General features: G+C 44.5%; 2 protein-coding genes across 2 annotated transcripts; one reads left to right on the top strand and one right to left on the bottom strand.

Moving 5' to 3' along the window:
* Window positions 1–621: 621 nt before the first annotated feature.
* On the bottom strand, window positions 622–4,522 carry LOC134860188 (polyadenylate-binding protein-interacting protein 2-like). Its single transcript, XM_063877058.1, has 4 exons — window positions 4,391–4,522; window positions 2,155–2,253; window positions 1,649–1,801; window positions 622–1,326 (listed from the first exon to the last, which is right to left on the bottom strand). The coding sequence occupies exons 2-4, from the start codon at window positions 2,248–2,250 to the stop codon at window positions 1,261–1,263; spliced, it is 315 nt and encodes a 104-aa protein (XP_063733128.1). The 5' UTR covers window positions 2,251–2,253; window positions 4,391–4,522; the 3' UTR covers window positions 622–1,260.
* A 606-nt stretch (window positions 4,523–5,128) lies between these two features.
* On the top strand, window positions 5,129–27,448 carry matr3l1.2 (matrin 3-like 1.2). The gene is made up of 23 exons (XM_063877059.1): window positions 5,129–5,208; window positions 6,224–7,079; window positions 9,364–9,425; window positions 9,509–9,547; window positions 11,252–11,352; window positions 14,094–14,149; window positions 14,612–14,728; window positions 14,862–14,987; window positions 15,629–15,925; window positions 16,221–16,345; window positions 17,112–17,448; window positions 17,517–17,564; window positions 17,636–17,818; window positions 17,907–18,009; window positions 18,882–18,898; window positions 18,992–19,114; window positions 19,576–19,704; window positions 24,198–24,326; window positions 25,207–25,337; window positions 25,417–25,729; window positions 25,939–26,059; window positions 26,255–26,370; window positions 27,033–27,448. Exons 2-23 carry the CDS (start codon window positions 6,375–6,377, stop codon window positions 27,093–27,095), a joined length of 3,441 nt encoding a protein of 1,146 aa, XP_063733129.1. The 5' UTR covers window positions 5,129–5,208; window positions 6,224–6,374; the 3' UTR covers window positions 27,096–27,448.

Here is a 27,448-nt window from a genome sequence, read left to right on the forward strand (position 1 = left end):
GTTCTCTATTTGGATATTTTTTTGAGAACATTTTTATGTTTTTTTTCTTTAGACTTTTGACTTTTGTTAAAAAGACTTCTAAGTTTTCTTACTTTCTAATCTTGACTTTTTTTCTCAGACTTTTCAGATAGATGAAGAACTCTTTAATCTGAAGACTCTTCCTCCTCATTGAAACATCTCCTTCTGATGTAAAAGTAAACTCACCTTTCTCTTCAGTTCTGAGATGTTCAGGAAGCAAACGGAAACCTTTGCTCTCAGAATTCAGACTCTTTCCTAAGATTCTAAGTCAGATTTCTTGCAAATTCTGACCTTTTTTTGTTTATTTGTTTTTCACAATCTTGATTTTTCTCTTTTTACTCAGTTTTGACTCCTGACTTTTTACCATAATTAGAAAATGTTCTCCACACTTTGACTTTTCGCCATATTTCTCCGAGTTTTGCCTTTTGTCGTGAACGCTGAAACCCGATGTTATCTGAGTTTTGACTTTCTCATTAAAAGGGCGCTTTCACCTGGCCCTCATCTTTTATTCTGAGCCTTTCAGGAAGCAAACAGAAACCGTTGCTCTCAGAATCTGATTTATGAAAAGTAAACCTTCGATTATTGGTAATAAAAAAACTCGGGGACTTTTTCTCCGTAAACATTTATTCTCATTAAGAAAAAATAGATCTTTTTTTACAACTTTTTTTCTTATGATTCTTTTATACAGTACTTAATGTGCATTTAGAAAAAACAACAAACAAACAGGTCAGTTCATGAGGCAGCAGAGGGTCCGACACAAAGGATTCTGGGACAAAAACAAACTCCCAACAACAAACAACGTCTGAAATCTGGACGCGTTCTCTTTAGCTTTTATGAAATAGAAGTGCAAAGAAAAGCTGATCGTAACGGAAACAGTTCTTAAAACTTCAACTCCTCAGAGGATACATTCAGAGGGTTACCGCAGACAGGCAGACAGACAGACGACGACAGACAGACAGACAGACAGACAGACAGACAGACAGACAGACAGACAGACAGGAGGGACAGACAGACAGGAGGGACAGACAGGAGAGACAGACAGACAGACAGGAGAGACGGACGGACAGACAGGAGAGACAGACAGACAAACAGACAGGACAGACAGACAGGAGAGACAGACAGAGAGACAGGTGTTCAGACAGACAGACAGACAGACAGGTGTCCAGACAGACAGAAAGACAGTTGTTCTGCAGTAACTTTGGCACTCGGGGGGGCTGGTGGGTCACATGATGTCTTCCTGGGTCACATGACGTGTTTCTGGATCCCCGGGGTGAACTCCTTGGCGTTGGGGTTCAGACTGCTGTATATCTGGAGGAGGAGGAGGAGGAGGAGGAGGAGGAGGAGGAGGAGGAGTGAAACAGATTTACAAGAGTAGAATCAAAGCCTACATTTATTTAGGACCTTCAATGTGTTCGAAGAAACTTGAGTTCACAAAAAATAAATCCCAAATAATCCCTTAAATTTAAGTTATTTACAAATGATTTTTTTTGAGAAAACAATTAAATTCACAAATGTACAAAAAAGCATCCCTAAAGTTCACAACGTAAAATAATAACGACCTACATACTCTCATTTTGAAAAACAGACCCTAAATTAGGAGAAACAATTGTCCGGCGGTCCCTGAACTCACCAGGAAGTCTGCGTCTGCGTGGACGTCTGCGTCGATCACCTGGAGGAGGGGGAGGTCTCTGGAGGGGATGAAGCTCTCCCTCTGCTCCTCCTCCTCCCACAGCTCCTGGAAACAGCGCTCGATGAACTCCTCCTCCCACAGCTCCTCCTCCACCTGCACCTCGGAGACAGGGACAGAGGTTCAGCCTGCAGCGGGGCGGGGGGGCTGGAGACCCCCCAGTGTCGGGTTAGAGTAGAGTGGGGGTCTGCGGCTCATAGAAACAGCTGTTTGTCCCTTTCACATAAATCTGTCCCTGGAACACTACTGTAACCCCAGGTGATGCTAGAGCTGTCAACAAAAACAACAACAACCACAACACCACAACTCTCCCTCTTATTCCCACTGCTGCTGCTGGTAGACAGTCACTCCCAGTTCAGACCTCCCAATCCCAGAGTGAGTGTGATGCAGCATTATCCCTCCTTTAGTGAATGCAGTCTCCTCCTCCTCCTCCTCCTCCTCCTCCTCACCTGCTGGTTGAACTCCTCCTCGTGCTCCATCCACAGGAACTCAGCGAAGGGTTCATCCTCGAGGGTCAGCTGACTGCTGAGCCGGGGGTCCTTCATCTCCTGAGAGACAGACAGACAGACAGTTAGAGGGGACGGACGGACACAGACAGACAGACAGACAGACAGTTAGAGGGGACGGACGGACACAGACAGACAGACAGACAGAAAGTTAGAGGGGACGGACGGACACACACAGACAGACAGACAGACAGACAGACAGTTAGAGGGGACGGACGGACAGACAGACAGACAGACAGTTAGAGGGGACGGACGGACACAGACAGACAGACAGACAGACAGACAGACAGTTAGAGGGGACGGACGGACAGACAGACAGACAGACAGTTAGAGGGGACGGACGGACGGACACAGACAGACAGACAGACAGACAGACAGACAGACAGACAGACAGACAGACAGTTAGAGGGGACGGACGGACACAGACAGACAGACAGACAGTTAGAGGGGACGGACAGACAGACAGACAGTTAGAGGGGATGGACAGACAGACAGACACAGACAGACAGACAGACAGACAGATGGACCCCCCCTGTATTTATAGGAAGGAGTCTGAATCATGGGGCTTTGAGTCTCTGTAGTTCTTCCAGAGGTTTTGAATATTTCTCTGAGTATATTGCGTGTATTGTTGCCCCCCCCCGTGATCCTATAGTTTTGTTTTGCTGGTCTTAGTAATATTTCGGCAGCTGTGATCGTTCTGAGCGTCTCCTCAGTCGGGTTGAACCCTCTCCAGACCCTCCGTGTGTTCTGTCTATTTTTACCTGGTTGGCTCCTGCAGCTGTTGGTGGAGCGGTTGGTCTTTAAGGTCACGCTGGGTCTCCTCGAGGTCGCTACCTTCTATTTCCAGACGTCTCTGTGTTGGGTGGACTCTTTGTGACAGTTTTGTGTCTTTGTGATTCTTTACTTTTCATTCTGGTCCTTTTTGCTAATCTAAACGTCTCTTTGTAGTAGCTCTTATCTCTTTAAGGTGACACTGCCTCTCTGTTAACTCATTCTGCTTCTATTTTTAGACGTTTGTATCATGAGTCGGTCTTTGTGGTGGTTACACGTCTATATTTGTCATTTTTTAACCTCCTGTAACTAGTTCTATAGTGGTTTTTGTTTGCTTATTTTGAAGGTTGGCCCCCCCTGGGACCTCGGGCCCCAATTTGCCCCTCTATTTCCCGGTAAACAGCCCTCTGCTCCCCGGTCAAACCCCCAGGAAGAGCACCGGCCGTTGAAGCCCATGTTTGGAACGTCCGTAGCGGCCAAACGATGGTACTGCAGCTTCCGTGACGTCATTGGGCTCAAAAAGACTTCTCCCCATTGACTTACATAGGGAACGAAACGTCTGTAAATCGGCTTATGATTTCTTTAAACTACATTATCGCCCCAGTATGAACTCTTCTATAGCCCTCATTTAAATCATTCAGGTGTAAAAGTTGTAAAAGGATCTAAAAGCTGAAATAAGAGTTATTTTCTCTCTCCATTCATCTGCATGACAGAGCGCGAGACCGGAGGCGGAGCTTAAAGGGAAACTCAACCGCGCATGCGCTGTGGGCCCACATCCGGGTACTTTGTCACTCTACAGCGGTTTCATTTTGGCTTCATGCGCTAGCGAGCATCTCTTTTATTTATTATGTTTGTTGTAAACAAAAAAGTATACATAAATTATTTTTTTTCAAATAAAAGAAAAGTGAAGCTTCAGATTTCAGATTAAATACATTGTTTAAATACTTTGTTAAAAAAAAAAGGTTTGGAGTCAGCCCATCTCCATTTATGAATATTTCCCTAAACATGTAATTAACTGTAAAACCAGATAATCCATCATATCACCTTTAAAGGACGTAACCAGAACCAAGTTTGTTTCCAGGTAGGTTAACTTATTATACTAATACAACTGTCACTTCAAAATATAGAGAAATGATTAATTAAAATATATGTGAAATATAGATAGAACTGTAAATATAAAATAAAGTAAACATGTCTTTATCCTGGAGATGTGTTGTTGTTATTCCACCTCATAAAAAACACTGTAAAATAAATACTTACATCTAAATTATAGAATAAAAAGCTGTCGTAGGAATGAACGGAGCTTCCAGTCCAACAGCTCAAACGCGCGGACAGAAACAGTGAAACTAACCTCAGTGACTCGGTATTAAATACATATAGTACAACAGGTGATTTAATTGGTTATTACCTGAGAGCTCCGGATACTCAACGGTCACACAGTCCACTCTTCTTCTGTGGTTTCTGTAAATGGCTGCTGCTGCTGCTGCTGCCCCTGTTTGTTTACATCTCTGACGTCACTCGGGTGCTCGCCGCTGATGATTGGACAAACTGCTCCGATGCCTTCATATGCTCAACGAGGAGCGAGGGACGAGGGGCGGGGCGAAACGCTCGGGAGTGATTTCAGAATAAAAGCGCTCACCTGGATACAGTATAACAAAATAAAATAAGTACTCAGATCTTGTACTTGAGTTAAGTAGAAGTACTCAGGTCTTGTACTTGAGTAAAAGTAGAAGTACTCAGATATCATACTTGAGTAAAAGTAGAAGTACTCAGATCTTGTACTTGAGTAAAGTAGAAGTACTCAGGTCTTGTACTTGAGTAAAAGTAGAAGTACTCAGATATCATACTTGAGTAAAAGTAGAAGTACTCAGATCTTGTACTTGAGTAAAAGTAGAAGTACTCAGATCTTGTACTTGAGTAAAAGTAGTACTCAGATCTGGTACTTGAGTAAAAGTAGAAGTACTCAGATCTTGTACTTGAGTAAAAGTAGTACTCAGATCTTGTACTTGAGTAAAAGTAGAAGTACTCAGATCTTGCACTTGAGTAAAAGTAGAAGTACTCAGATCTTGTACTTGAGTAAAAGTAGTACTCAGATCTGCATGTGAGATAGATAGTTCCAGAGGTACCCTGAAGGCAGCGCGGTAGTCTGAAACATCGCGATACTTCATTCTTTCATCACGGCAGCAGCTTAGCTTAGCCATCAACTCCGCATGAAGAGAAACTAAGGTAAGACTGTTTAATTGTATATATTTAAACACTAATATAAACTGCATCCAACAAGTAAAGAGACAGCTCACAGCTTTATATACAATATGCACACTGGACGCCTTGTACTAAAGTTCTAAATCACGTTGAATAACGACTGTTATTAGCATTTCACAGCTAACTCCCGTTAGCAGTCGATGCTAAAGTTAGCTTTTTCTCTAACGTTTGATTGTTTAATGTTTGCTGTTAATTGCCTTACAATCAGTGCTGACTTTAATTTAAACGTTTCTCCAAATAAACATTTAATCCGATGTTGAGAAGGTTTTAAGATCTATTCGCTTAAATACGGCCTGCTATTAGAAAACAGAATCCGGAATACATAATTGTGTTATTTTAGCATATATTCCACACACATGTTGCTTTATTTTCCAAAAACATTCAAATAATTCGGTAATAAAGAAACATAATAAGGATTCATTCCCAATGTATTGACAACACAGTCTTTTGGAAGCATCCACCAAAACCAAACTATTTCTCTAGTGGCCGAACATACCGCAATGTTCAGATCCATGACTTGTTAAAGAAAGGTGAAAGTACTCTTGGTTTAATATCTATTAGTATAACATGTGACATGTGTGCAGGACTGGTACTTGTTCCAGAGTATTTTCAGAGAGTGTATTAAAGCTTCTCCCCCTCCTGTAAGAGGCTGACTCTAGTTCAGCTGGTTTAAAATGACTCTGTTTTTCGGTCCAGTTCTGCCCCTTCTTTCGTTGTAATTGCTCTTACTTTTTATTCCTTTTAAACAGAAAGAGCTTCATATGGGGCTTATTTTACCCTCTCTTTGGTATATCTATGTTCCACCACCGGCCCTCAGAGTCTCTCATGTTTCAATGAGGATGTTTCCACCACATAGTTCTCCGGGTCTGAAGTGGATCTCTTTAGTTCTGTCTCCTTCTTCTGTCCCAGAAATCCAGCTCAGTCTGTTAACCAATCCGTCTTTCTCCTCCGTTTGCTGTCATGCTGCCTCTTCCTCCAGAGAGCCTCAAGAGTTTCTACTCCTTGTTCCAGCAGAGAGAAGAGGAGTCCCCCTTCCCTTTTGCACAAACTGACATTCCCCCGTCCTCTAAAAACCAAACACCTTTTTGCCGCCGGCGTCGCTCTTGATCTCGACTGCGCTTTGTGGCGTCATGTCTCAGAACTCGCAGTCGGACGGCAGTCAGAAACACTTTGCGGCAGGGCGGGGGCTGCTGGCTGCCGCCGAGACCTTGAACTACAGTATGAGCGAGCAGCGATCCAATCGGCAGATGGGGGGGCTGTCCTCAGGGGTGGGAGGTGGTGGCATCATGGAGAACCAGGAGGGCGGCGGCTCCCAGATGTTGCGTCGCGGCGGCCATTTCGGCAACACGGTGAAGCTGTTCGCCAGTCTGGGTCTGTCCCCCTCCGACATGGACGCTCTGGCTGAGATCCCCGAGGAGGACATCAGTGTGGAGACCCTCCCCCGCATCCTCATGCAGCTCAAGAGCCGCAAAGGGGACTGCGGAGAGCGGCGGGCGGCCATGACTTCAGACGCCGGTTACCGAGGAGGCGGCTGGGAGGGGAGGATGGGTTCTTCTTCTGTGGGTTCTTCACGGCCCTCTGCAGACTTTGGGTTCGGCTCACTGCAGGACTCCAGCCAGGGCTTTGGGTTGAACTTCAGCGGCGGAAGAGAAAGGCCGTTCTCAGATCTTTCCGACCGAGGTTCCTACAGTGGCTTGACCCCGTCGGACCCCGCCTTCCTGCAGCAGAGGATGGGCCCGCCGTCAAACGGGAAGATCCAAGACTTCTTGGGATCCATGCCCAACATGTTCCCCCAAGTGTGCTCTCTTTGTGACTTTGACGTTCACTCTGCCATGGTGAGTACCGCCAGCCTCCTCCCTCTTACGCTGCTCAGCGTTTAATGACTCGCAGGGATTGCCGTGTTATGGAATATTTCTCAGTTTTGTTTACTGCATTGAGGCTCTTCCATTTCTCTTTAAATCCTGCCTGCTAATAATTCTTGCTTACCTTTACTTCGTACCTTTTATCTATAGTGAGACATTTCAGCAGCGCTTTATTAGTACTTGTTCTGCACAATGTTCTATTTAGGGTCATTTTAATACTTGCACACTTTAGGTTTTAGATGTAGGACTTTTCCTTGTGTTGTTTCCACCTCATCATCCTCTGCATCCTGGTCCGAGGTGGATTTGCGACGAACGTTAATGTTTCAGAGCTCCAGTCTTCTGTCCTCGTGTTTCCAGGGACCCGACGTCCTGTTCGCATCACATTTTACTTCAGCATGTCTTCATTTTCTGACACCTGAAGCGGTGCAGAGTTGTTCAGGCAGATGTGGGTCTCCTTTACGTCTTAGAGGAGATGTTCAACTTCCTCCAGCTAGATAAGAGTACTCACTTGATATTTACACATTTCAGAAGTCCAACAGAAAGATGTCAAACTGAGATCCAAACTTTCATCCTGTGAATTTAAGGCTCTGAGAGTCAGAGCAGTAAAGTTGGACACATCGTTGACCAATCAGCATCTGTTCACACGATAACATCACTTCCTCTCCAAATAACTAGGCTTGTGTTAAACATTGCTACCCTCTAGTCAGCAACAAAGCTAACGTTAGCCTTTAAAGGCACGGTCACATGACTTCACCTCACCACCGCTAAGCTAAAGGCGGCTAATGTTGGGCTTGATGATCTTTAGTCGTCCCATTTAGACACTTGTTAGCAATCGTCGTTTTAAATTCACCAGTGGGGTATTTTTTAGTCAAATTCTGAAAACCGTTGAACTCCAGACCAGGGGACAGGAAGTTGTAAAATGCTGAGACATGTCCGTGTTTAGGATCGTTCTTGCCGCTCTGTAAAGGAATCCAAGTAAAACGCTGATTCTAATTTATGCAATCAACATTTAGCTAATTCATATTTCTAGAAGCCAAGAATGGTCCATCTCCACTTTTAGTAATTCACACCTTTTGTCGTCGGCCATGTTTGGTCAACAGCTTGTGTTTGTTTACGTCAGGAGTTTATCTTCAGAGTACGTGGAGTCAGAAATAATAATACATTTGATTTGTATAGCGCTTTTCTAAAAACTCAAAGACACTTTACAGAGATACAGTTCATCGAACATAATTCAAACACACTTTTAAAACACAACATTCATTTACAGTTTGAAAGCTGTTTTGAAAAGGTGAGTTTTGAGCTGGGATTTAAACAGGGGGAGGTCGGGGCAGTCACAGATGTTTTTGGGGAGTGAGTTCCAGAGGGAGGGGGCAGGGACAGAGAAGGCTCTGTCCCCCCAGGTCTGGAGTTTGGTCCTGGGAGGAAGTGAGAGGAGGCTGACGAGCGGAGGCTGCGGGAAGGAGTGTGGTGCTGGAGCAGGTCTGTGAGGTAGGAGGGGGCCTGGTGATGCAGGGCTTTGAGGGTGAGAAGAAGGATCCTGAAGTGGATGCGTTGTGGGACAGGGAGCCAGGGGAGGTTCTGCAGGACAGGGGGGATGTGGTCACTGGAGTGGGTGAGGGTTAGAAGACGGGCGGCTGAGTTCTGGATGTACTGGAGTTTATTGAGGAGTCTGGATGGAGTACCACAGAGGATGCAGTACTCTATTCTGGATGGAGTACCACAGAGGATGCAGTACTCTATTCTGGATGGAGTACCACAGAGGATGCAGTACTCTATTCTGGATGGAGTACCACAGAGGATGCAGTACTCTATTCTGGATGGAGTACCACAGAGGATGCAGTACTCTATTCTGGATGGAGTACCACAGAGGATGCAGTACTCTATTCTGGATGAGATGAAGGCATGAAAGATTCAATATTGATTATTGGCAGTTTTAGAGAACTGCAACAACATTGAGCTAGACCCACAACTGGAAATGAACAAAGCTTTTACACCCATTGACCATTTGTATTCAAAGTGGGAGGCTGTTGTTATGAAGCAAAGCCTCACAAAGATCAGAATTAGCTTCTCTTGTTTCTAATCTTCAGTCATGCTCTCAGTGGGAGAATAATCTGGACTCTGAGAACACGGGATTATATATTTTTTGGGTTAAACCTCTGAGTTGTATTTATTATTTGGGTGAAGTATTCCTTTAAGGTTTTCCTGGAGTTATTCAGGGTTCGTCGGGCGTCAGTAATTCTGTGTTTTGGACCTGCAGGAGTGGAGCCAGCACACTAACGGACTTCGACATGATGAAAACCGCCGGCAGCTGCTCAACATGTGAGTCACTGATGCACTTTGGACATCGGCACGGACACTTTTGTGGGGGTTTTTGTTGAGATTTAACTGAATGCTGTTTTCAGGTATCCAGACTGGGACCCTGGTATGTCCTCAGGCAGAAGGTAAGCGACTCTAAACCCAGTCTGAATACAGATAAAAAACAAGGGTTTTATGCACTGTAACTGATCCAGGTTAATGAGGACTGTGACCCGGTGTATTCCACTACAGGAACTTAACTCCAGAGGCTCTGGTTGAACTGTTCCAATACTTTTTCTTGGAAGACACAATAAAACAAGTCACAGCAAATGTACAGCACGGGTTAGGTTTCTATTAGCTCCTTATCTGAAAAGCTTGTAAAACAGTGAAAGAGCGTGGACCTTTACCCTCTGAACTCTCAACTCATTTTCTGCTCTTGTTGTCGCACGTGTCCCTGCATTATAACACACTAGCAGCTCTATGGAAAAAGCAAAATCATGGCCAGAAGTAGAGAATTCTGAAATGTTATCACGGTTATATGGCACAAATGTAAGAGCGTACGTAAATCAATAGAATTACATTCCTACAATTAATAATGTCGTTATAGTACATGTGATGTGCACGTCAGTTTATTATATATATATATATATATATGTATGAATCACTGTCATCATGTTTGTCGATCGGCCCACGCAGACAGGCTGTGATAATTGGCTGTTTAAATACTCTTTGGTAATGTGCAGGGGGAAGTTGTATTGCCTTGTTTAAATAATAATTCTACAAAAATAATTGAAACCAAAGTGCCAACAAGTGTTAGCAATTATTAGAAAAGTACATTTGTTGTATTACCCATTATGCCCTTTATGTATACATACCCCCCCCCATCTGCCCCATGTTAGCAGCAACAGGTGACTACATGTGTCTCTGATTTCAGTGACTCTTGAAAAGCTTCACAGTCCTACTGAGGAGAAGTTAACCTGTGTTTCTATACACTTTGTTTTAGCTGTGTAGAGCAGGGGTGGCCAAACATTTTTCACCGAGGGCCAAACATACGGAGAGCTGGGTCACTTCTAGAGGGGAATATTGTCTCAAAAGTGAAGTTATAAGGTAGCAAAACAATCAAATGTAGATGAATAATAAGAAAAAGAACAGCCTACATCCCATCTGTCTTTAGGGTTTCATGTGTTTGGTTGGCAGCTCATTCCTTGAGACAGAAGCCTCAGAGTGCTGATAATAAGAGGAAACAGGAAGCTGTTTTCATCAACTCCGATTTGTTCGAAAATGTTTTAAATTGTAAATGAATTTATTTTTAATTGGGCTCATTAATATGTTTCACATAGATATTTGAGAAGTACAATGTAAGACAAGCAAAAGTTTAATTTGTGGGCCATATTCATTATGCTTTTAGAATTTGCTGAGGGCCGATTCAAAATGACCCCCGGGCCGTAGTTTGGCCCCCGGGCCGTAGTTCGGACACCCCTGGTGTAGAGAAACATGTGTAAGGTGATGAAATGATATGAACTACTTTAAGGTTTAATTTAGTTAAGAAATTGTTCATCAAACAAGGTTTAAGGGACATATAAGCACCGTGGTTATTAAAGAGAACATTCAGACTCTGAAGACAACATGCTGTTAAACCTGTTTAGGTGCTTCAGAGGGTCCTTAGTGACCTCCAGGTACAGCTGTGTCTCAGTATGTAAATATTAAGACGAGATAAAGTCTTCATGTCTTTTCCTGATTTTAAGTCTGCATTACATTAAAGAGTCCCCTTCCTGCTCACTTTAAGGGGTCTCCTGTGACATCATGCTTCAATGAGACTTTAACCGGCTGTTTCATAACTTCTGTTCCAGTGATGGGGGTCTCCTGTGCGGCCCCAACATGTCCGAAGGGCTGCTGGGAGCTGCACCCATGTCCTCGTCACAGACAGCGGGGGAGATGTCCTCCAGCTGGGGTAAGACATTATCGTTGTGACTGACGTAGTTGGAGCGAAGGACTTATTGAATTCCTTAAGTTATTTTCTTGTTCCATGAAATAAATGGTTGGAGCAGCATGCTTTAAAACTGGCTCTAAAACTGGCTTTAAAACTGGCTTTAAAACTGGCTTTAAAACTGGCTCTAAAACTGGCTTTAAAACTGGCTCTTAAACTGGCTTTAAAACTGGCTTTAAAACTGGCTCTAAAACTGGCTTTAAAACTGGCTCTAAAACTGGCTTTAAAACTGGCTTTAAAACTGGCTTTAAAACTGGCTCTAAAACTGGCTTTAAAACTGGCTTTAAAACTGGCTCTAAAACTGGCTCTAAAACTGGCTCTAAAACTGGCTTTAAAACTGGCTTTAAAACTGGCTTTAAAACTGGCTTTAAAACGGGCTTTAAAACTGGCTCTAAAACTGGCTCTAAAACTGGCTTTAAAACTGGCTTTAAAACTGGCTCTAAAACTGGCTTTAAAACTGGCTCTAAAACTGGCTTTAAAACTGGCTTTAAAACTGGCTCTAAAACTGGCTTTAAAACTGGCTCTAAAACTGGCTCTAAAACTGGCTCTAAAACTGGCTTTAAAACTGGCTTTAAAACTGGCTTTAAAACTGGCTTTAAAACTGGCTCTAAAACTGGCTTTAAAACTGGCTCTAAAACTGGCTTTAAAACTGGCTTTAAAACTGGCTTTAAAACTGGCTCTAAACTGGCTCTAAAACTGGCTCTAAAACTGGCTTTAAAACTGGCTTTAAAACTGGCTCTAAAACGGGCTCTAAAACTGGCTCTAAAACTGGCTTTAAAACTGGCTCTAAAACTGGCTCTAAAACTGGCTTTAAAACTGGCTCTAAAACTGGCTTTAAAACTGGCTTTAAAACTGGCTCTAAAACTGGCTCTAAAACGGGCTCTAAAACGGGCTCTAAAACTGGCTTTAAAACTGGCTTTAAAACTGGCTCTAAAACTGGCTTTAAAACTGGCTTTAAAACTGGCTTTAAAACTGGCTTTAAAACTGGCTCTAAAACGGGCTTTAAAACTGGCTTTAAAACTGGCTTTAAAACTGGCTCTAAAACTGGCTCTAAAACTGGCTTTAAAACTGGCTCTAAAACTGGCTCTAAAACTGGCTTTAAAACTGGCTTTAAAACTGGCTTTAAAACTGGCTTTAAAACTGGCTTTAAAACTGGCTCTAAAACTGGCTTTAAAACTGGCTTTAAAACTGGCTTTAAAACTGGCTCTAAAACTGGCTTTAAAACTGGCTCTAAAACTGGCTTTAAAACTGGCTTTAAAACTGGCTCTAAAACTGGCTCTAAAACTGGCTTTAAAACTGGCTTTAAAACTGGCTCTAAAACTGGCTTTAAAACTGGCTTTAAAACTGGCTCTAAAACTGGCTCTAAAACTGGCTCTAAAACTGGCTTTAAAACTGGCTTTAAAACTGGCTTTAAAACTGGCTCTAAAACTGGCTTTAAAACTGGCTTTAAAACTGGCTCTAAAACTGGCTTTAAAACTGGCTCTAAAACTGGCTTTAAAACTGGCTTTAAAACTGGCTTTAAAACTGGCTTTAAAACTGGCTCTAAAACTGGCTTTAAAACTGGCTCTAAAACTGGCTCTAAAACTGGCTTTAAAACTGGCTTTAAAACTGGCTTTAAAACTGGCTTTAAAACTGGCTCTAAAACTGGCTTTAAAACTGGCTCTAAAACTGGCTTTAAAACTGGCTTTAAAACTGGCTCTAAAACTGGCTTTAAAACTGGCTCTAAAACTGGCTCTAAAACTGGCTTTAAAACTGGCTTTAAAACTGGCTCTAAAACTGGCTTTAAAACTGGCTTTAAAACTGGCTTTAAAACTGGCTTTAAAACTGGCTCTAAAACTGGCTTTAAAACTGGCTCTAAAACTGGCTCTAAAACTGGCTCTAAAACTGGCTCTAAAACTGGCTCTAAAACTGGCTTTAAAACTGGCTCTAAAACTGGCTCTAAAACTGGCTTTAAAACTGGCTTTAAAACTGGCTTTAAAACTGGCTCTAAAACTGGCTCTAAAACTGGCTCTAAAACTGGCTTTAAAACTGGCTTTAAAACTGGCTTTAAAACTGGCTCTAAAACTGGCTTTAAAACTGGCTTTAAAACTGGCTCTAAAACTGGCTCTAAAACTGGCTTTAAAACTGGCTCTAAAACTGGCTCTAAAACTGGCTCTAAAACTGGCTTTAAAACTGGCTTTAAAACTGGCTTTAAAACTGGCTTTAAAACTGGCTTTAAAACTGGCTCTAAAACTGGCTCTAAAATTCACATTTCTTTGTTCTTAGATTTGCCACAAAATTCTGAAATGCTCTTAGAAAGTCTGACTGTTTTCTGAAAATCCCTGAATTCTGAATTTACTCCGAACCTCTTTCGGAACTTCCTTTTTTCTGACATACCTCGAAATTCTGACATTTTCTTCCAAATTCTGAGATAGAAAAAAGAAAGAGGATAATTAGGGCCACATGACGGAGTGAGGAAAAGTGGGACATTTTTAAAAGTCGACATCTAGTAGAAATCCAGAATCCTGAAAAAAAGTCAGTTACATTGTTTTTTAATCTGACTTTGTAAGACCTGCCCCCTCAGTCAGTCAGCATGTGTTTTTAATCATAACATGCTGAAATAACTCAAACATTTATACATATACTAAACCGTTTTTAGGATTGGACCCAGACTTTTAGTAGACTATATACGTGTTGTGTTAACGCTGTGTGTGTTTGTGTGTTAGCAGGAGGAGGAGGAGGTACCGCTCTGTCAGGAAAGAACCCGCTGCCGCAGAATAAGGTTTGTGTCTTTGTTCAGAACTGATCCAAGGTCACTAAACCACCTCCACCCAAAACTGTGTGGACGTCCCCTGAAGAGAAACTATTCCACATGTTGTAAACACATCTGGTGCCTTCAGTATTCTGCTTTATTTCTGAGTCGATTGTAAACTTTTCAGTGTGTGTTTTGGTCTGGTGTTTGTTTGGTGTGCTGAGTACATGGGGGATACTGATTCCCAGCGTGAGGCTATTTGGATCTGCTGTTCTGAGAAAAATGCAAAAAACCCGGCCAGACTTTAGTTAGCGCTGTGCTAAGCTTCAGAAATGCAAATAAATGCAACAACATCCACAGAACCGCCAACAGTCAGGGACCAGGAGCACATAGACGCCCGACTGCAGGATTAAACCAGTCAGATCCAGGACCGGAGGCGTTGGTGAGTCGGTGTGAAACCTGTGTTGTAGTGTAACTGGGTTGTGTTTCCAGCTGAGGAGCAGGGTGGTGGTGGTGAAGTACGACAGGAAGCCGCTCAGCAACAATACTCTGTTTGCCTTCACCAAGCCCTTCGGACGCCTGAGGGAACACCTGGTGCTCAACAACAAGGTGAGCGTCTTCACCTGGCTCTACTGTTGTACATCAGACATAATCAGTCCTGTCCTCGCTGGACGCCGGAAGAACATAGGCGTAGCTATAGTGGGAACGCTTTCATTAGCACACACTCTCTGGTCTCCTGCAGGCCTTCTTGGAGATGGACAGCCACGAGGAGGCACTGGACATGGTGAACTACTACCAGCAGCACCATGCCAACCTCTACGGGAAACCCATCACCTTCTACCTGTCCCGCAGGCTGCTGGTCATCGAGGTACCTGTAGACCCTTCTAAAGCTGCCGTTGTAGTCGGAGAAGGAGCATGGCATATACTGTGATATAAAGTGGTGGTAAAGGACTCGGCGTGGGGTCTAATGTAAGGACCATATCGTGTGGGAACTAGGCCGGAAACAAACTGGGATTAAGAGTCAAGGTAAAAGGTAGGCCGCGGTCAGTAGCTAGAGGTAAACTGTGCTTCACTTTGTGGGGGCGAGGTAGTGCAGGGAGGCCAGGGACACGTGTACGGAAACATGTACCACATTATTCCGGATAACGCTACAGGGGGAACAGATCGGTGCTGAAATCTGCAGGAAAACTAGCTAATGTTAGCTGTTAGCAGCTAACAGTTAGCGGGTAGCTGTTAGCAGCTAACAGTTAGCGGGTAGCTGTTAGCAGCTAACAGTTAGCGGGTAGCTGTTAGCAGCTAACAGTTAGCGGGTAACAGTTAGCGGGTAGCTGTTAGCAGCTAACAGTTAGCAGCTAACAGTTAGCGGGTAGCTGTTAGCAGCTAACAGTTAGCGGGTAACAGTTAGCAGCTAACAGCTAACATTAGCCTGTGTTCGGAGGTTTCGTAGCGTTACATTACGGTGCTTTCAATTTTGGGTTTCAGACCACCTTCTCTGTGTTTGACCCTCAGAAAAACAACCGAGGTTCAGACAGGTCCATGGACCGCTCGATGGACCGCTCGATGGACCGCTCGATGGACCGCTCGATGGACCGCTCGATGGACCGCTCGATGGACCGCCCGATGGACCGCCCGATGGACCGCCCGATGGACCGCCCGATGGACCGGCCTGTGAGGCAGGTCAAAGGTCACGACAGTCAGGTGGTCTTCTTCTCCAACATGCCCAGAGACGAGGAGGATAAGAAGGAGCTGCTGGTCGTCGCGGCACGGTTCGGAGTGGTGGAGAAACACCTGTTCCTCACCGACCAGGTACGCTCTGCACGTTTCCAGTCATTGAACTCATCCTGGTGGAGACAGAGCTCTCTAGCGAGGAGAGCGAGGGGCCGACCCAAGAACAAGTGGAGGGATTACATCTCCACGCTGGCCTGGGAGCGCCCTGGATCCCCCAGTCAGCGCTGGTCAGGGAAAGGGAGGTTTGGAGCTCTCTGCTGGACCTGCTCTCTGCTGGACCTGCTCTCTCCTGGACCTGCTCTCTGCTGGACCTGCTCTCTGCTGGCCCCTTGAAGACGGAGGGTGTATATAAAGTGTGTGTCTGTGTTTGCAGGCGTTTGTGCAGCTGGGGACTCCGGAGGACGCGGAGATGCTGGTGAAATATTACAACGTTCACGCTCTCACCATCAAGGGCCGACCGATCCGCCTGAACATCTGCACCAAGTACAAGACCCTCAAGTGAGTCCCACCCCCAGGAGACGACCTGTAATGTAGTGTTTGTTCTCCCATAAAAAATAAATTACAACAGAGGAAAAAAAATAATGTTTGTGTTTATTATTATTTTTAATCTTTTACTTTATTTTCTTCTTTTTAACGAAAAAATTACTTTGGATTATTTCCTTTTGAGAAAACAATTATCTGTTTGTGTTGTTGTTCTGTTTGTGTTGTTGTTCTGTTTGTGTTGTTGTTCTGTTTGTGTTGTTCTGTTTGTTATTGTTGTTCTGTTTGTGTTGTTGTTCTGTTTGTGTTGTTGTTCTGTTTGTGTTGTTGTTCTGTTTGTGTTGTTGTTCTGTTTGTTATTGTTGTTCTGTTTGTGTTGTTGTTCTGTTTGTGTTGTTGTTCTGTTTGTGTTGTTGTTCTGTTTGTGTTGTTGTTCTGTTTGTGTTGTTGTTCTGTTTGTTATTGTTGTTCTGTTTGTGTTGTTGTTCTGTTTGTGTTGTTGTTCTGTTTGTTATTGTTGTTCTGTTTGTGTTGTTGTTCTGTTTGTGTTGTTGTTCTGTTTGTTATTGTTGTTCTGTTTGTGTTGTTGTTCTGTTTGTTATTGTTGTTCTGTTTGTGTTGTTGTTCTGTTTGTGTTGTTGTTCTGTTTGTTATTGTTGTTCTGTTTGTTATTGTTGTTCTGTTTGTGTTGTTGTTCTGTTTGTGTTGTTGTTCTGTTTGTTATTGTTGTTCTGTTTGTGTTGATTTATTTGGATATCTCATCCATCATCATTTCTGTTTCCAGTGTGAACAAGAAACTGGGAGGAGGCGCTCGAGGCCCGAGGACAGGGGGACCAAACGCCTCCTCCTCCAGAGCTTCCTCAAACCCACCCAGAACCTCCTCCTCCTCCAGGTCCAGCTCCAGTTCGAGGAGCCGGGAGGAGAGGAGGAGGGGGGAGGGAAGGAAGGCTGAGGAGGAGCAGCGGATGGCAGGGGAAGAGGGGGAGGCGGTTTCAGGAGTCATGGAGGGGGAGGAGGAAGAGGAGAAGGAGAATGGAGCTGTGGATAAGCAGGAGGGAGAGGCAACAGTGATGGGAACTATGAAGGAGGAGGTCCAACAGGAGGAGGTCCAGCAGGAGGAGGTCCAACAGAGAAGGTCCAACAAGAGGAGGTCCAACAGGAGGAGGTCCAACAGGAGGAGGTCCAACAGGAGGAGGTCCAACAGGAGGAGGTCCAGCAGGAGGAGGTCCAACAGGAGGTAGGTTTATATGATATGTAATCTTAGTGATTTTTATAATGTTTTAGTGACGTTTGATTGTCTACACGCAGGTTCCTGATGGTGGTGATGTCACCGATGATGACACATCCGTCAAGGTGGGCGGAGCTACATGTGACATCAAACAGGAGGCGGAGTCAGAGGCGGCGCCAGAACCTGAAGTCTCTGCTGAAGACCCGAACACCGAACCAGCCGAAAGCTCGGAGAACCCGGAGGGAGAACCGCCCGCAGACAGCGTGCGCCCCGTTCACCTTTATCCACGTTTATTAATATGAATCCATATATGAGTTCCTGCTCAGCGCTTTACCACCCTCTTGTCTGCAGTTGGAGGAGGACTTCCTGGAGAACATGGACGACTTTGTGACGTTGGACGAGCTGCAGGAGGAGGAAGAGGAGGAAGAAGAGGAAGAGGAGGAGGACAACATCGGTACTGACTGAACAACAGCTATTATTATTATATATACGTCTTCACAGTTGCATTGTGTTGTTGTTTTGTGCAGAACATTGTTAGCATGTTTATTAAGTGTCCATGTTTTTAATTCTGTTTTTTTAACATTCATCTCAAAGGTTTTTTTTGTCATTTTAAAATATTTTTGGTGCAAATTTAACAGATTTGATGGAAAAAACTAATCTCACAAATTCACACAAAAATGAATATTTTTTAAACTATTTTCCATATTATTTATTCCACATATTAAACAAATATATTTATATATAATATATTTATATATAAATATATATATATATATTTATATATATATATTAATATATATAAATATATATTAATATATATATTTATATATATTAATATATATTAATATATATATTAATATATATTAATATATAAATATATATTAATATATATTTATATATTAATATATATATATATATATATATTAATATATATATATATATATATATATTAATATATATTTATATATATATATATATATTAATATATATATATATATATATTTATATATATATTTATATATTAATATATATAAATATATATATTAATATATAAATATATATATTTATATATTAATATATATATATATTTATATATTAATATATAAATATATATATATATATTAATATATAAATATATATATTTTTTTCTCAAATATTAAATACAAACTTTCTCAGGTCATTTGTAAATATTCTACAAATGTTTGTCACTTATCAGACGAATAAACTTGATGTTTATTTGTCTGATCTTAATAAGATGCGTCAGATATTTTATCCCTGACTTTCACTGAAGCTAACGCTGTTCCTCCTCCTGTCTCCTCTCTGCAGACAACACCAGGAAAGGGGTACGTAGCTTCACAGGAAGTTCATTATTTCCAGAGAGGATTTTATATTTGCTAAATATCTCCTCCTCCTCTTCCTCCTCTTCCTCTCCTCAGGGGATGAGGGTTGTGAACATCGTGGGCTTCAGACGAGGATATAAATTCATGAACGATCTGCTGGCCCTCGCCCAGCCATTCGGGAAGGTGGTGAAACACCTGGTGCTGGACCTCCGACCCGAGGTACGCCTGCAGCTGAAGCCCGGTCCACAGCTGAGGATCATTCAGATCCACAGGAACGCTCTGAGTCATCACACTGTTATCCTGATGGCTCCCACTGTAAACCAGATTCCTGTCTCTTCCTCCTCTCCTCTCCTCTCCTCCTCTCCTCCTCTCCCCCTCCTCTCCTCTCCTCCTCTCCTCCTCTCCTCTCCTCTCCTCTCCTCTCCTCTCCTCTCCTCCTCTCCCCCTCTCCTCTCCTCTCCTCTCCTCCTCTCCTCCTCTCCCCCTCCTCCTCCTCTCCTCTCCTCTCCTCTCCTCTCCTCTCCTCTCCTCTCCTCCTCTCCTCCTCTCCTCTCCTCTCCTCTCCTCTCCTCTCCTCTCCTCCTCTCCTCCTCTCCTCTCCTCTCCTCCTCTCCTCCTCTCCCCCTCCTCTCCTCTCCTCCTCTCCCCCTCCTCTCCTCTCCTCTCCTCCTCTCTTCCAGGCGTACCTTCAGTTTGCCACAGAGGAGGAGGCTCGGGCGATGGCCTCGTTCTACAGCTGCAACGTGCTGGCATCGGTCTGCGGCCGGCCAGTGAGGATCAGCCATTCCACCAGCTACCCCACCATCCAGGTGAGGAGACCAGGACCAGCAGCAAGGGTCCAGAGCCCCCCAGAGGAGAACACTCCTGTTCTTCATGTGTTTCTGACTCCTCCTCTTCTTCATGTGGTTCTGACTCCTCTTCTTCATGTGTTTCTGACTCCTCCTCTTCTTCATGTGGTTCTGACTCCTCTTCTTCATGTGGTTCTGACTCCTCCTCTTCTTCATCTGTTTCTGACTCCTCCTCTTCTTCATGTGGTTCTGACTCCTCCTCTTCTTCATGTGGTTCTGACTCCTCTTCTTCATGTGGTTCTGACTCCTCCTCTTCATCTGTTTCTGACTCCTCCTCTTCTTGATGTGGTTCTGACTCCTCCTCTTCATGTGGTTCTGACTCCTCTTCTTCATGTGGTTCTGACTCCTCCTCTTCTTGATGTGGTTCTGACTCCTCCTCTTCTTGATGTGGTTCTGACTCCTCCTCTTCTTCATGTGGTTCTGACTCCTCCTCTTCTTCATGTGGTTCTGACTCCTCTTCTTCATGTGGTTCTGACTCCTCTTCTTCATGTGGTTCTGACTCCTCTTCTTCATGTGGTTCTGACTCCTCCTCTCCTCCATGTGTTTCTGACTCCTCTCCTTCATGTGGTTCTGACTCCTCTTCTTCATGTGGTTCTGACTCCTCCTCTTCATGTGGTTCTGACTCCTCTTCTTCATGTGGTTCTGACTCCTCTTCTTCATGTGGTTCTGACTCCTCCTCTTCTTCATGTGGTTCACACTCCTCTTCATGTAGTTCTGACTCCTCCTCTTCATGTGGTTCTGACTCCTCTTCTTCATGTAGTTCTGACTCCTCCTCTTCATGTGGTTCTGACTCCTCTTCTTCATGTGGTTCTGACTCCTCCTCTTCATGTGGTTCTGACTCCTCTTCTTCATGTGGTTCTGACTCCTCCTCTTCATGTGGTTCTGACTCCTCTTCTTCATGTAGTTCTGACTCCTCCTCTTCATGTGGTTCTGACTCCTCTTCTTCATGTGGTTCTGACTCCTCCTCTTCATGTGGTTCTGACTCCTCTTCTTCATGTGGTTCTGACTCCTCTTCTTCATGTGGTTCTGACTCCTCCTCTTCATGTGGTTCTGACTCCTCTTCTTCATGTGGTTCTGACTCCTCCTCTTCTTCATGTGGTTCACACTCTTCTTCATGTAGTTCTGTCTCCTCTTCTTCATGTGGTTCTGACTCCTCTTCTTCATGTGGTTCTGACTCCTCCTCTTCATGTAGTTCTGTCTCCTCTTCTTCATGTGGTTCTGACTCCTCCTCTTCTTCATGTGGTTCTGACTCCTCTTCTTCATGTGGTTCTGACTCCTCCTCTTCATGTAGTTCTGACTCCTCCTCTTCATGTGGTTCTGACTCCTCTTCTTCATGTGGTTCTGACTCCTCCTCTTCATGTTGTACTGACTCCTCCTCTTCATGTAGTTCTGACTCCTCTTCTTCATGTGGTTCTGACTCCTCCTCTTCATGTAGTTCTGACTCCTCTTCTTCATGTAGTTCACACTCCTCTTCTTCATGTGGTTCACACTCCTCTTCTTCATGTGGTTCTGACTCCTCTTCTTCATGTAGTTCTGACTCCTCCTCTTCATGTGGTTCACACTCCTCTTCTTCATGTGGTTCTGACTCCTCCTCCTCTTCATGTGGTTCTGACTCCTCTTCTTCATGTGGTTCTGACTCCTCCTCTTCATGTGGTTCTGACTCCTCCTCTTCATGTGGTTCACACTCCTCTTCTTCATGTGGTTTTGACTCCTCCTCTTCATGTAGTTCTGACTCCTCCTCTTCATGTGGTTCTGACTCCTCTTCTTCATGTGGTTCTGACTCCTCTTCTTCATGTAGTTCTGACTCCTCCTCTTCATGTGGTTCACACTCCTCTTCTTCATGTGGTTCTGACTCCTCCTCCTCTTCATGTGGTTCTGACTCCTCTTCTTCATGTGGTTCTGACTCCTCTTCTTCATGTGGTTCTGACTCCTCCTCTTCATGTGGTTCTGACTCCTCCTCTTCATGTGGTTCTGACTCCTCCTCTTCATGTGGTTCTGACTCCTCTTCTTCATGTGGTTCTGACTCCTCCTCTTCATGTGGTTCTGACTCCTCCTCTTCATGTGGTTCTGACTCCTCTTCATGTAGTTCTGACTCCTCCTCTTCTTCATGTAGTTCTGACTCCTCTTCTTCATGTGGTTCTGACTCCTCCTCTTTATGTAGTTCTGACTCCTCTTCTTCATGTGGTTCTGACTCCTCCTCTTCATGTGGTTCACACTCCTCCTCTTCATGTAGTTCTGACTCCTCTTCATGTGGTTCTGACTCCTCTTCTTCATGTGGTTCTGACTCCTCTTCATGTAGTTCTGACTCCTCTTCATGTAGTTCTGACTCCTCCTCTTCATGTGGTTCACACTCCTCCTCTTCATGTAGTTCTGACTCCTCTTCATGTGGTTCTGACTCCTCTTCTTCATGTGGTTCTGACTCCTCTTCATGTAGTTCTGACTCCTACTCTTCATGTGGTTCTGACTCCTCTTCTTCATGTGGTTCTGACTCCTCCTCTTCATCTGGTTCTGACTCCTCTTCTTCATGTGGTTCTGACTCCTCCTCTTCATGTAGTTCTGACTCCTCCTCCTCTTCATGTGGTTCTGACTCCTCTTCTTCATGTGGTTCTGACTCCTCTTCTTCATGTGGTTCTGACTCCTCCTCTTCATGTGGTTCTGACTCCTCTTCTTCATGTGGTTCTGACTCCTCCTCTTCATGTGGTTCTGACTCCTCCTCTTCATGTGGTTCTGACTCCTCTTCATGTAGTTCTGACTCCTCTTCATGTGGTTCTGACTCCTCCTCTTCTTCATGTAGTTCTGACTCCTCTTCTTCATGTGGTTCTGACTCCTCCTCTTTATGTAGTTCTGACTCCTCTTCTTCATGTGGTTCTGACTCCTCTTCATGTGGTTCTGACTCCTCTTCTTCATGTGGTTCTGACTCCTCTTCATGTGGTTCTGACTCCTCTTCTTCATGTGGTTCTGACTCCTCTTCATGTGGTTCTGACTCCTCTTCTTCATGTAGTTCTGACTCCTCTTCATGTAGTTCTGACTCCTCCTCTTCATGTGGTTCACACTCCTCCTCTTCATGTAGTTCTGACTCCTCTTCATGTGGTTCTGACTCCTCTTCTTCATGTGGTTCTGACTCCTCTTCATGTAGTTCTGACTCCTACTCTTCATGTGGTTCTGACTCCTCTTCTTCATGTGGTTCTGACTCCTCCTCTTCATCTGGTTCTGACTCCTCTTCTTCATGTGGTTCTGACTCCTCCTCTTCATGTAGTTCTGACTCCTCCTCTTCATGTGGTTCTGACTCCTCCTCTTCATGTAGTTCTGACTCCTCTTCTTCATGTGGTTCTGACTCCTCCTCTTCATGTGGTTCTGACTCCTCCTCTTCATGTGGTTCTGACTCCTCCTCTTCATGTGGTTCTGACTCCTCTTCTTCATGTGGTTCTGACTCCTCCTCTTCATGTGGTTCTGACTCCTCTTCTTCATGTGGTTCTGACTCCTCCTCTTCATGTGGTTCTGACTCCTCCTCTTCATGTGGTTTTGACTCCTCCTCTTCATGTAGTTCTGACTCCTCTTCTTCATGTGGTTCTGACTCCTCCTCTTCATGTGGTTCTGACTCCTCCTCTTCATGTGGTTCTGACTCCTCCTCTTCATGTAGTTCTGACTCCTCTTCTTCATGTGGTTCTGACTCCTCCTCTTCATGTGGTTCTGACTCCTCTTCTTCATGTGGTTCTGACTCCTCCTCTTCATGTGGTTCTGACTCCTCTTCTTCATGTGGTTCTGACTCCTCCTCTTCATGTGGTTCTGACTCCTCCTCTTCATGTTTTACTGACTCCTCTTCATGTAGTTCTGACTCCTCCTCTTCATGTGGTTCTGACTCCTCTTCATGTGGTTCTGACTCCTCCTCTTCATGTGGTTCTGACTCCTCTTCTTCATGTGGTTCTGACTCCTCCTCTTCATGTTTTACTGACTCCTCTTCATGTAGTTCTGACTCCTCCTCTTCATGTGGTTCTGACTCCTCTTCATGTGGTTCTGACTCCTCCTCTTCATGTGGTTCTGACTCCTCCTCTTCATGTGGTTCTGACTCCTCTTCTTCATGTGGTTCTGACTCCTCCTCTTCATGTGGTTCTGACTCCTCTTCTTCATGTGGTTCTGACTCCTCCTCTTCATGTGGTTCTGACTCCTCTTCTTCATGTGGTTCTGACTCCTCTTCTTCATGTGGTTCTGACTCCTCCTCTTCATGTGGTTCTGACTCCTCCTCTTCATGTGGTTCTGACTCCTCTTCTTCATGTGGTTCTGACTCCTCTTCTTCATGTGGTTCTGACTCCTCCTCTTCATGTGGTTCTGACTCCTCCTCTTCATGTAATTCTGACTCCTCCTCTTCATGTGGTTCTGACTCCTCCTCTTCATGTGGTTCTGACTCCTCCTCTTCATGTGGTTCTGACTCCTCTTCTTCATGTGGTTCTGTTCAGTGTGGATCCAGTAAGGTGGTGTACCTCGGTCAGATCCCAAACAGCAAATACTCAGACGGTGACATCCTGAAACTGGCCGAGCCGTACGGAAGGGTCCGGAAGTATTTCCTCAACCGGCTCAAGAGAGAGGTACAGAACCAGAGCCAGAACCATCATGAGGTCTGAACTCAGACGTACAGTTTTCTCAAATCCTGATGTTTTTTTCTATGAACTGAAAAGAGAACATTTAGGTTAAAAAGATCAGACATTTGAGAAAGTATAAAAGCAGAAGGTTCTGAGGGATTACTCCGTGCTCCTGCAGAACCTTTGAGATGTCTGTTAACGTCTCAAATGAACCCACAGTACCGCTATGCCGTCTGAAGTAGGGCTGAACGATTAATTGCATTTGGATAATATCGCGATGTGACAAAACGAGACTTTCCAACCGCAAAGGCAGCCTTTTGACTGGTCACGTGACCTGGTCACGTGACCAGATCACGTGACCAGATCACGTGACCAGATCAAAAGGCTGCCACTTTTTAAAGCCCAAATAATTCCACACAACTGACCCTAACCCCTCTGTGGTACCAACCTTACAGCCGTGCACTCTTCTGACGAGCCTGAGGCCGTTGTGCAACAGGTTCAAGTCAGCGTTGACTTCTTTCCCTGCCCGCTCGGCTTCACTCGGCTCGGCCGCAAGTCACGTGACCAGATCACGTGACCAGATCACCTAAGGTTGGTACCACAGAGGGCGGCACGTCAGTTGTGTGGAATTATTTTGGCTTTAAAAAGGAAGGTGCTGCGCAGAGCGGGCCTCGCTGCTGTTGCTACCTCTCGAGGTTCACGATTGATTTATTGTGTTTGTTGAAAAATACATGAGAAGAGGACCTTGGAAAAAGAATCGCATATTAAATCGCAATTAGATTATTTTCCAAAATCGTTCAGCCCTAATCTGAAGGCAGTAAAGGAGCCTGACGGTTCCTCAGAGGTGATGCTTTGGGTGCATGGATGGATTTGCGTCTGCCCGCAGTGCTTCGTGGAGATGGAGAAGGCGGAGGAAGCGGAAAGAATGGCCGAAGACTGCAAAGAGAATCCTCCGAAGTTCAACGGGAAGCGACTCACCGTCTACGTCAGCAGGAAGTACCGGCAGCTCAAACACGGGTACGTCCCTTCTCCTCTGAACTCCTGCACTCGTTGTTTCCATTATTTACATCCCAACGTTTAACTCCTCTCTGCTCAGACATCAGTGTCCCAACCGAGGCAAGAGGGAGTGCAGCGGCTCCTCCCCTAAACCCTCCAGAAGTCCTGAAGAACCTGCAGGCAAAAGATCTAAAGAGGCGGAACAGGAGGAACTGATGGAAGAGCAAGAGGAGAAACAGGAGGAGAAACAGGAGGAGAAACAGGAGGAGAAACAGGAGGAGAAACAGGAGGAGAAACGGAGGGAGGAAGAGGAGAAGAAAGAGGAGAAGAGCTGTGAAGACGAGACGAAAGAAGAAACCCCGGCGGAAAAAACCCCTGAGGTTTCTGATCCGGACCCGGAGAGCTGCCAGGAGGTCGGGGCCTTTTCCTTCTCCTTTTCCTCCTCCTCCTCCTCCTCCTTCTCTTCTTAGTCATATTTTGATTTAAATTTCATTTATGTATTTTATGATTTTTGAAATGTTCTTTATTCACATTGTTTGATAAATGCATTTTCAGCAGTGCGGCTCGCTCTTATTTAAAGTATGGTGACGGTTTTAAACCTCTTATTTGTCCCTCTGTGCAGCAGGAGGTGCAGCAGGTGCAGCAGGTGACGGACACATCGACCAAAGCCCCGCCCCCGGCTGAAGTCGGACCAATCACAGCGACCCTGCCGCTGCCCCCCCACGACCCCGACACCCCCATCGGTGAGGAAGCAGAGGACAGATTTATGCTGTTGTTTTTACTTGTTTTTCTCTCTGGGAATGAGAGCTACATCACACAGCAGTAAATGAACGGAGGAAGGAGTCTGAGAGCCTTTCAGTGTTCACATGGAGACGTTGTACATCCCGCAGGTTAAAGCTGGAGATGTTATTTGTTGACGATGTTGATTGTGTTTGCAGGCGTGGAGCACGTGAAGATGGGTTACTACTGTCGCGTCTGCTTCCTGTTTTACTCCAACGAGGAGACGGCCAAGAAGACGCACTGCAGCAGCCGAGCGCACTACGACAAGCTGCAGGTGAACACCGTTCATAGGCTGACATCACTTCCTGTCTAAATTAAGCCCCGCCCACTTTCAGGTTAGGTTTAGGTGTGTTTACGTCTTAAAGCTGTGAGTCAGATATCGCACCTCCAACAACACATAGATCCAGAGCTCCGGTTCCTTTGCTTCCTCTCCAGAAAAAAGGAGAGTAAAGAAAGGATCAGAAATCTCAGTCTCAGTGTCAGCCTGCTGCCTGCCACTCGTCCCCCGCAGACCCACCGGACATCCATCCCCTCTTTATTCTCCGTAAGCTGTCTCTGCCGTCTGACCAGACATCTGACCCACCTCCATATCTGTGGACTCAGTAAACCCTTTCTGACCCACAGAGAGACTGTTTCCTGGCAGCACTTTCACATTTTACGGGGAGAGTTACCTGGTTCCGTCACCAGGTGTCCTATGTTTGTTTATATAACCATTAACAGCTTTTTTAGCTTTAGATTACAGATTTGATTGAATTACAAGTCATTTTAAAGACTTTCTTTTGGTTAAATAATCATCTTTTTTTTCTGGAGATTTTCCAACGTCAGGGTTTAACGCGGGACATCTCAGAGGGTGAACGTGTCTTTATTTCACCCCGTCTTCTGGCCTCAGACTCTACCCGTTTTTGGTATAATGACAGATGTTTTCTCCTGTTTCAGAAACATCTGGAGAAGGAGCAGAGCAAAGCGGAGAAGAAGAAAGGGAAGAAGGCGGCGTCGTAGAAAAATACAACCTTTACTTTATATTTCAGATTCTGCTCATAAATCTGACTCGCATGTCTGAGCAGTCTGTGTGATTACGAACAGCTGATATTTTAACCGTGTGTTAATAAAACGTGCTGCTTTTCTTTGTAGTTCAACATTTTGGGTTAGCTTAGCTTAGTATAATGACTGTAAACATATGGAAACTGTTAGCATGGTTTGGGGTGGAGGTAGCTTGAATCCTGGCTGTAATTCTCGACAGAAAGTAGTCCCACCGTGTTCAGACTTCACTAACGCCAGTATTTCATGCCTCAGTCTCTCTTGGAGCTGTAATGTTTTTGGATGTTTTCTTTAATAAACCAGTCGAACAAAAA

Source organism: Eleginops maclovinus, chromosome 23, assembly GCF_036324505.1.
Source record: "Eleginops maclovinus isolate JMC-PN-2008 ecotype Puerto Natales chromosome 23, JC_Emac_rtc_rv5, whole genome shotgun sequence".
Classification (NCBI taxonomy): domain Eukaryota; kingdom Metazoa; phylum Chordata; class Actinopteri; order Perciformes; family Eleginopidae; genus Eleginops; species Eleginops maclovinus.